The sequence below is a fragment of the Convolutriloba macropyga genome, chromosome 5 (genome assembly GCF_964194025.1).
Source record: "Convolutriloba macropyga chromosome 5, txConMacr16.3, whole genome shotgun sequence".
Taxonomy (NCBI): domain Eukaryota; kingdom Metazoa; phylum Xenacoelomorpha; order Acoela; family Convolutidae; genus Convolutriloba; species Convolutriloba macropyga.
Window position 1 is genome coordinate 26,501,154 of NC_134472.1, and position 10,231 is coordinate 26,511,384.

Below are 10,231 nucleotides of genomic sequence, written 5' to 3' on the forward strand. Positions count from 1 at the left end.
GGCAATTTAATACTAAAAGTCAAATGAAATGTGCGCCGAAACTGGTGTCATTTTTTACTTTAAATCTTAATAGTGGTATATGTTAACCTCTATTGTGGTTGTTTGAAGCCCACTATTGAACTTCTTAGTCCCATTTAAGCCCCCCCCCCCCCGACTGAAGCAGGCTGCAATTGATTAGAGCTCTCACCAGTTGTTCTAGAGCAATTATTCCAACGTTTAGTCGGTTATGTTTGTAATCGTTTCGTCGTCTGACGCTTTTTTCGTTTTAAGTTTTATCACGCCGTGAACCTCAAAAGAGCTATTTTGCTGACCTATTCATGCTAATACTTCACTGCTCTTTTGCTACTTTTATGCGTGTTGTCATTTCTTAAAATATTCGGAGGTGAATTTTAAGCGGAACTGTGTGATAAGTTTTTTGACCATAACTGATTTAAATTTCTCTTCTAAGTACTTCGAACTGTAGTAATGTAACTTCAGATCACTCTAACGTATTCAAAGGTCAATATCGGACTCCCACAGAATGAACAATGTTTATAATAAAACATTGCGACCAAAATTAAAACGAATTTGGTTTTGTAACTTAAGAACTTTCCAGTTTGAAAAGGTTTTGGTCTTTGAAAAATTTCGCAATTGCATCAACTCAATTTTGTGCTGACGCTGATGCTACCTACAATATACAACGTGCAAGTCAATTAAGCAGCTGTTTTGCAGCTTTTAGGCAATGCCCGCTATGCTGAATTTTTTGATGGAAATGCTTTTGAAATCAATCAACAATGAGAGTGGGAGAGATGGTTGGCCATAATTTTCTTTTTAAATCATTTTCATCTACGCCCATTCGTCTCAACCGGAGTCCTCTATTATTCCAAATAACAAATGCGTTTGTTATTATAAGGTTTTCCAACTTAACGTTTGATGAAGGGATTCAAACCTCAACTAAAAATTAAAGCTTGATATCGGGAAAAAATTGGTTAAAAATTATATCGGAAAATAAAAACTTAATTATGAGAAAAAAACGGAAAAACACCCAGAGAGTTAACCCCCACTTGAATATTGAAGAGCTGCGCATTTTGCGTAGTTAGCCATGCCTTGTTTGTTATGGCCGTGCACTAGCAACGCGTGGGACTTCATGTGAGACTCATATGATCCGTTGGTTTTTATCACAACAGAACAATTTATCTCCACTAAAATTAGTATAAGGGTTTGTTGCAGGGTAAGGGGGGTTATTCCCTCGTGTCTCCATTTCTTAGACCTTATTAGAGCACAACGAATTTTTAAAGGACATTTTCTTCTCTTGTTGCTTATTCTTCAAAAATTTTGAAGGAAAATGGATAGCAAAAAAACCAGGTTAACTGTTTCCCTTAGTGAAATTCCTTTTTTCTTCACATTTTGGATAGAGATACCACAAAAAATTTATCATTCTTTTTTTCCAAAGCAAAGTACTCGGTTCAAAAAAATTTTCATTTTTTTTTTTCAAATTTGGGTTTTTTGATGACTTATCGTAGCTTAAATTTTTTCCGTTTAAGATATTCAAGGTATTAATTTTACTTCAAATGAAACTGGAAGAACAAGCAATTTACTGCTCTAGATTCTTCATCAAAGAGTTTATCCAAAGTTGCTCATTTTTTTTAAAAAAAGAAAAATAAGTCCAATCAACGAATTTTGTGCTTTTTGGTTGTCCTCTAAAGTGGCCTCGGAATTAGAACTAGATACACGATGTTTTTTAAAAAAAAATCAAAAAAAGGCGATCTGTAATTGATAATTGAGACGTAATTTTTCTCTTTTTACAGTGCTGCCATTTTGTTCTAAAAAGAATATAAAATGGGCACCCGAGAGAACCAAAGTTCTGTTTTTGCTTCTGCCACTTAATCCTAATTGCTATTATTTGTGCTATTTAAGGAAGTATTCTTTTCAACTATTTGAGTTTTCAAACACTAATATTTAAAATATTAAATATATGTAATGTTTTGAATTATTTTGATGTGTTGCAATTGAGCGCTGCATCATTTTTGTTCAAAGTTTGGATCTGTTGTACGTAATGAATCGTAGTGTTTCCGATTTTACTTTGATTTTTCATCAGTTCTTAACTGTCTTGTCTTTCTTTATTTGCAGAAAATATATCATTTCTCAGTTGTGTTTATTATTCCTGCCCTGTAGGTCTTCCCGTTTAAATAAAATTAGAAACGACCTTAATAATTTTTCTCAGAGAAGTTAATTGAAATATTAAAAGAGCCAGCTGTTCAACTTTTCCATTTTTCTTTTTCAGTTATTAAAGTGACGACATTTATTGCGTTTTTAAGAATCGTAGAGATACAAAACGCAATAAAACATCAAATTCTGCATGCAGTTTCCGCTTCTTCGACTTTTTGTGTTCTTTTTTGTTTCACTTTTCCGTTTGCCACCTTTCTGAATGTACACATCTAAATTTTTGAAAATCAATTTTTGATGTTGTCTTCTATGTTCGCTGCATTAAACTGCTGTCATATTTTCGTCGAATTCGTCATTTTTGTTGAGAGAAATTGCAAAACATTGATCGTTAAAGATTGCGCAAAAACTTTTGCCTAACTTGTCTACATAACAAAAGAATTTTTATGTTCATTACACAAGAATTTTATAATCGCAAGTTTTTAATAAATTTTCAAAATTGTTTTTTCTATTTTGAGAAATTTCAAGAATTCTGTCTAGCTTTAGCTAGTTTCTGCTCCGTTTTCTCCAAACCCAGTAGTTTTTTTAATAGCCACACAGCGATAGCGGGGGCTATTATTGGCTTTCTCTTGGTTTTTTTACAATTGAAAAAATCTGAATTGTATTGTGGCGCCCTCATTTTTTAGATCTGTTCACATATTTTTATGATTTTTGAAGTCAAATTGGAGCAGTGATTTTGGTCACACCGAAACAGGAAGTGGAGCAAAAAAGCGAGTGGTTTTGCGGCGTGATATGTCTTCGCTCTAATTTTAAAATAGAGTGAGAAAACGGTGTTTGAACAAAAATTCGCTTTCTCGCTACTGGTTTTTTGTTCACATACGGCAATTTCGCTTTGATTTTTGCTGTTTTTTGATTTGTTCTATCGGATTTTTCTCTATATGGTTTTCTCAATCCATACATAGTCCCTTATAGGCCTAGTTTTTTGTTTGAATCAAATTTTCATTTCTCGTGAGTTGTTTTTTGATCACATGCGGCATTTCGATATTGATTTTCTGTTTTTTTTTACTTTTCCGTTCTGATTTTTTTAGAAATGGTTTTGCCCATTCAATCATAGTCCGTTCTAAGTTTATTTTTTTGTTTATTCAGTGAAAATTCTTTGAATTGTACGTCAGGACTTGTCCTGCTATGTTTTTTCTTTTGTCGTCAAGATTTTTGTTACCACCATATGACGTCACAACCTCTTCAAACGTGTTTTTTGTTCATTCGTTCATGCGTGACGTCATTTTTCGCTCTTAGTGGAACGAGTTTTTTTCTTCATTCAGGCGATTAATTTTTTGTTCACACTTGACTTACCTCACTCTCAAAAATGATTTCCTCACTTTGAAATTGACTTTTATTTACTTTGAATCAGAGAGATAAGGTCAAATGAGTGTGTGTCACTCTAATTGAAGAGTATTTGAGAGCAGCTAATAGAGGTAGCAAAAACTTGTACAGAGTTTTAATCAAAATGTAACATATTAGCCTTGAATGAAAAGAAGAATTTTTTTGGTCTGTCTTTTTTACTGTTTTTTTAGGCTGTAGATCTACGAAGCTATTGCGGCTATTTTCTCGCAATCTTCCAGCTATGTTTCTCACCTTGTCTACCAACCTGAGCCTATTTTTAAGCGCACTGCTCAACAATTGTTTTTGGAGCGGAAGTCTAAGAAAAGCAACTTCTCAAACTTTTGATGAAAGTCGTTTAAGAAAAACCAGGAAAATTTTTAACGGGCCCATCTAACGGGTATCAGACATAATAGTAGCTCGACAGGTTCCAGTGCTTTTTTAGCGGCCCGTTTTGTGTATATCCAGCGATGTTTTTCTGATGCTCAGAAAAAAAACAGACAAAATTAGTTTGTAACGTTAAATGACGCCTGTTTTAGGTTGGTGTTCCGTGGCGCAATGAGTCCAGCCGAATCCAATCAAATGGATTGTGTATGATAGAGCAGAACATACCAGGTGGGGGAGTCTCTTCCGGTGGTCATCATCATCATCATCAACAACAACATCCGCAATATCATCATCACCATCACTCCTCCTCCTCAAGACACTCGCCCAAGGGCAGCTTCAGCCAGACTCAGCCCCTACTGTGCAACAGTCACAGCAACAGGTCACTCTCAGTCTCACACAATTGCAATGAGATGACCACTGATATGGGTATGCGGACATTTCAATTTATCAATTTTATAAGATTCGAAAGAAAAGCTAACTCTCAAAAACACATTTTGAAAGGCTTCACATTTTTGGAACCATTATATATGATAAATTTCTAGCAAGTGCATTGTTGACGTAATATGTTTTTAAAACTGACAATGGACAAGGAAAATTGCCATAAATTCATATAAACTAAAGTTCTTCAGTAGTCCTTCTGTAAAATATCTTCGTATTGTTCCAACAGTTTCTTAGAAATGGAGGAATATTTAAGCGAGGCTGGCTTTCTTCTCCAGACCAAATAGGAAAATTTCATGCGCATACTAGAAAAATAAGTTTTTAATTGTTGTATTATCAAACGGAAGCGCCTGAAATGCAACTTTCAACGACCTAACTTTCGATTACTTTTTTGAATCAAATTAAACTTTTTATGTTACTGACAATTACTCTTACTGATACCGATGATACTGCACAGGGGGCCTGCTAATATGCTTATATTAATAGGTATATTGCTTTTTCCACACTATGTTCGTACTGCTAATAGTTTTTTTTTAATTCTATTTTTCTTCGTACTAAAAACGATCGTACTTGCTTTACGGTATTTGAAAAAAATGGAGATATTTAACGCTGCGAGTAATTTTTAGACAAGGGAAATAATTTTTTGCCAAACAACCTGGAGTACACATGAGCTACGGCTAAAAACTGCATGAGCTACGGTAATCGATACATAAAATCATATTTTGACAAAAAAATATGTAGTCTTTTCCTTTCAGCGTGTTCCCATCAGTCAAAATGGCTTTAAGTGCAACTTACTTGCAAAGTTTGAGCTCTTTTGTTTTCCGATTAAATTTTTTTTCAAAAAAGAATGGAACAAAAAAATAATGTGGAACAACCAGAGTAAAATTGTTTTCGTTGTCAAATTTTATTAAACAATCTTGGCTATGTTTTGCATGCCACAACCACTCTTGCTTAATGTCACGATTGCGTTTTGCAAGGAACAGAAAAAAAGCAGTTAGAAAAAGAATATTATAAGAAACTCCGATAAGACTAATTTTTTTCCTCTCCCCTTCATTTTTTCCCCATTCGTAATCACTAGAACAGCAAATTGTCAACATCCAAAATAAAATTGTTTCTCGATTGAGTAGCTGCTTTGAAGGCTTTGAATCTGACATTTTTTACAGTAGAAAACCAAAATATTATTAAAAAGTTTGGTTGTGATAATTGTCCAATATTTTTAAAGCCTATTGTGCCGAAAGCTGTTTCATCAACTCCACCGGTTGCTCACTTTCTGCTAGAAATTTTGAGACCTGGAGTTTTTACTTTTGAGGACAGTTTCACTTAATATGAGTTTTTTGCACTTTTGGGATAAAATGAAATAACAATTCTTATCACTTTTTTTTTCGAAAACTTGATGCTTTTGTTAATTTTTAGAAAATTATTCGAACTTCCACTTCTTCAATACCACGACTCGGATCAGCAGATTTAAAATTAATTGCATCGCTTTTTCCAAATAGAATGTATAAGTTTGCTCAAGAATTTGAAAAAAAGAATCTCATCCTAAAATGGTTTGCGGAATTTTTTTGGTTTTGAAATGGTGTCAGAAATCAATTAACTCCATATCATTGCAAACTCTTCACTTAACATCAGACACTAGGTAACAGAAAATCTTTTCCTTAATCCAGGCTGTTTATCAACAATTTAAACAAAATTTTTCAAAAAAGCAAGTAAGCAAAATAACAGAAGTTTTCAAAAACTCTGTTTTATCAATGACTAGATTCAATAAATTTCATAAATTTTTTCCGATGCGTTAATGCACTACATCTAAACTGTTCAAAATGCTCAGATATAAGAGTTTATTCCAATTGCTGAAAAAAGACGTTAATTCCCTAAGATACAAAAAATAGATATAAAAAAATGAAGTACGAAAAATGATTTTTTTTTATTCGATCTGTTCCAAAATTTGTTTGTTTTGAGATAATTCTTCTTATAACTAAATTTTGCTGTGTTTTTAGAGAAACATGTATTGATTGGAAGTCAATTAATTTCATAGAGTTGAGAACTAAGGGCTCTATTCAGTAAAAATAATTAAATTTTTCTCTAATTCAGCTTCTTTATGGAATAAATGTATATGCAGAAAATAATTTTTACTTCCTTGAAGCACCAGCATCCGTTCAGAATCAACTGTTCAACTTTCTTCTTCTCTACTTGAGTATTTCAATGAATTTGTTGGTGGTTTTCATTCACTTTGTTGCTTCGCTTTCTGACTAAGCTGACTGTTTGGTTTCAATTAAGGGGATTAAATTTTGCTTTATCAATACAATTTCATGACAAGTGCTACAAAAAGAATTCCAAGTACTTATAAACATTTTAAGTACCATTCAAGTACTCAACTCATTAAAACAACCTTGATCAATTATAAACTGCTTTTCAGTTGTTTCTATATACTTCTTCAATGATTTTGTTTTGCTGTAAAAAGCAAATTTTCAAACAATCGAGTGTGCTACTATATAAAATCTGATTTAATTTTTGTTAGAAACAAAAATTAAGATGGCGAGTTGACACAGTAGAAACAAAACAATGTATACAGACCGGGAATTCAAAAACATTTTATTATAGTTAAAATTTTCAGCTAAATTTTGTTTGCTATACCCGTTTAACAACAGTGAAAGTGGTTCCTCCTGTAGTTGTCGACTGATTGTTCTAATTTTGACTAGAATGTTGTAAAGGATAGGTTAAATAAAGTGACCTAACGTCGTTTTTTTTCAATTTATATTTTTACTAAAAAATGATTTCATTGTGCTTTCAGAATAAACTCACAATTTTTTTCGGTTCACAGACTCGTTGATGCGGTACATTGAGTTGCGCGTTGGTTTGTTTTTATCCTCAGCGTACAAAGTAAAATTTTGTCAAAGCCAACCGCAGTAATTAATTCAAGGAGTTGTGAGTTGCTCGACCGTTTTGTTATATAACGTTCTTTCGATTTCAATATTTGAGTGACTTTTCCACGATCGATCTTTTGATATGTTGAGTGACACGAATTGAATGCAATCAATACATTTTGTTTGATGCTAAATAAAAACCGATTATGATATTCAGATGTTTTTGCGGCATAAAAGTTTCTCAAATCTCGCCAATCGTTTGAGAGCAAATGGTCCGACGTTAGTTGCTTCGCTTGATCTTTTGTTTTGGGCTACGAAAACTGTTGTAAAACATCACGAATAGTCTTTTTAATATTTTATAATAAATAACGAAATTTTTGAAGAACTAATTCATTCGCCCCCTTCTTGGAAGAGATTTGATTAATTGCATGCATCCAAATTTGAAATTAACCTATTGCGTTTTCGAGAAGTTAAATTGTTTTTTTTTTTCATGGGGAATCAGAAATTAATGAAAATAATATCTGGAAAAAATTGTTTCCAAAATGGATAGTATCAAAAAAACTTCTTTTTTAGTTATAATCAAAATATATCTTATTTGAAAAGCAAGGCAAAACAAGCATTTTTAAAAAGATTTATTGGACTTTTCATTTTTGAATATTTTTTTGCCTTCATTGCATTTAAATTTAATTTATTTATATCTACCTGCAATTTAAAGCGCGTGTTTTTTTAAATGGATCTTTTACAACTTTTTGTTTGTTGTAGGTTTTGTACTATCGTGTCCTCCAGGATTAATGTTGGATCTTTCTATGCAACGTGCAGTACTAAGAGAGCTTTCTTGTTCTATTTAGCTCCAAAATTTAGAGGTACCTCCTTTTCAGTTCACACCCATAAAATCAGGAGCTAAAACAGGGCGGATTTGAAATGATCTTGATGAAAATTAAATTATACTCTATGCTTGTCCAGGTATGACTCACTATGGGCCTGGATCTCCGCCATCGCCACTGCCAATTGCCAGATCTCGCAAACAAGTCAGCACTTCTTCAATCGGAGGAGGGGGAGGAGGAGGTCACAATCTGGACCCGAACGAAATTTCCCACAGCAACATGGGTGGAGGGGGTACTCATCACCCCCTTCTACACCACTCACTTAGCAACCCTCTCTCAAGGGCACCCTCCTTTACCACCCCTACAACCCCGAACGAGTACAAGTCGTCTTCGGTGGCGCCACAATCCCCAGTACTGGGCTCAAAACCCATGTTTGAGACAATATACAAACCCGCTAGCCATCCTTCAGGTCATATGAATTGCGAAACAACACCCAGTGGGTTCTTTCAACAAATTCCCAGGCAGAGAAACCCAAGACGCCGACGTGGCAAACATGTGCCCAAAACGCGAAGCATTGACGTTAGCCGAATCGATCTTTATTCTCGTATTATGTTCCCGCTTACCTATATCATGATCTGCTTGGTCTATTGGATGGTGTACCTAGGAGTCACAAATTTGCAAGACAGGACTGCCCTCAAAAATAACACAGGGGTTCAAAACAGCCCTTAGTAAACAATTTGTTTACGCTTACAGTGACAAGTTTATCAGCTAGAATTGCGTGGCCAATCAATAGTACTTTGCCAATAAACCTACACCTTAACCTGTCGAATTATTTTTAAAACTGCTAGAGTTAGCACGGATTCTGTTTAAACTCATCAAACCGGCTATAGTAGAACGTAAAAAGAAATTAAAATGAAAATTGGTAAAATTCAAATTCTATTTTAGTTTGATTTAAATTTGTTGATTTAATTAGTCCAGACATGGTCGCATATCTTTTTGCTAAGGAAGAGTAGTTTAATCAGCGAACTCACTCATTTAATGATGTCAATTATGCAATGTATTTATATTCTTATTCTATTTAAATTTTGTCCACACCTATTTCGCACGTTTTCCCTGCAGTCAAATTTATTTTTGTTTCCACACTTTTTTAAACTTTTCGATTCTAAGTAAGTCCATCCCAAGTGGAAATCGAAACAATTTTTAAGTTAATGAATTTTTACTGCTCATAACGGAGAAAATGAGCAAAGTCAGAAAAGTAGAATAAAAATTGTAAAACATTTTGCTCTTGTCTTTACAAAGCAAACTTAAAAATTATCGCTTTACAACAAGAAAGTGGACAATTTAGGGCGGAGTCAAGTTTGGTTGAACAACTGTTAGGTGGAGCAAAAATGGTGCTGCAGATGTTGTGATAACGGCAATGGATTATCTGGAAACAACTCGCTAATAAATTTAACATGTGTTTCACGCTTTTAGTAGATTTCAATATATGAGCTGAAAAAGACAGCGATATTAAGAATTAAAACCGGCGCAAACCGTTAGAAAAATTTGTCAGCGAAAAATATTTTCAAAAACTCATGTAATTTGTTTCGTTGAAATTTGTTATTGCACAAGTAATATAATATTACTTGTATAATTTATGGGAAAGTTCACCCAGATAGATCACCATTAAAAATGCCTGACAGAGCAGTTTAACAGGTAATAAAAATTTGCTCATTTGAATAAAAATTAGTTCTGGTTCCTGCGTAATAGCAACGGAACATCATTCAGCCAATGACAAAATTTTCTCGGCTGTCCACTCGTTTGTTATTTCCTTGTTTCAAAGAAATCGTATCGGAATAAAGCTCTTTCTGGTGAACATGGTCAACATTCTTCTAAAAATATCACGTCATTGAAGCAATGACTACTCAGGGTGCGAGAACTTCTCAATTATGGTCGAACTGACCCATATATCGTCTTCATTTGAAAACAGAAACCAAATTATTTTGTTTCCACCATTGAGTGGTACATAGAAGCCATATTGTTTGTTTTGAGCAATCAAGAGGAGAAATTTTCCAATGGCGGTAATTTTAGATTATACAAATATTTACAAAAATTATCATCGCATCAAGAATTACTGTTCTGTTTCAAAAAGTATTCAATTTCTTAAAAAGCCTAAAATTTCGCTATATTTAATGGGTAATTTTTCTTTTTATACGATGA

At 33.6% G+C, this 10,231-nt stretch overlaps 1 protein-coding gene across 12 annotated transcripts in view; it reads left to right on the forward strand.

Annotated features, from left to right (window-relative positions):
* The window catches only part of LOC142339269 (gamma-aminobutyric acid receptor subunit gamma-2-like), a 104,178-nt gene extending 95,006 nt beyond the window's left edge, over positions 1-9,172 (forward strand). For all 12 annotated transcript variants that reach the window (XM_075389167.1, XM_075389162.1, XM_075389170.1 and 9 more), the window contains 2 exons: positions 4,062-4,335; positions 8,172-9,172. In XM_075389167.1, coding sequence (XP_075245282.1) covers positions 4,062-4,335; positions 8,172-8,761 — 864 coding nt within the window. In that variant the 3' untranslated portion in view covers positions 8,762-9,172. The remainder of the gene's footprint in view (positions 1-4,061; positions 4,336-8,171) is intronic.
* The last annotated feature ends 1,059 nt before the right edge of the window (positions 9,173-10,231 follow it).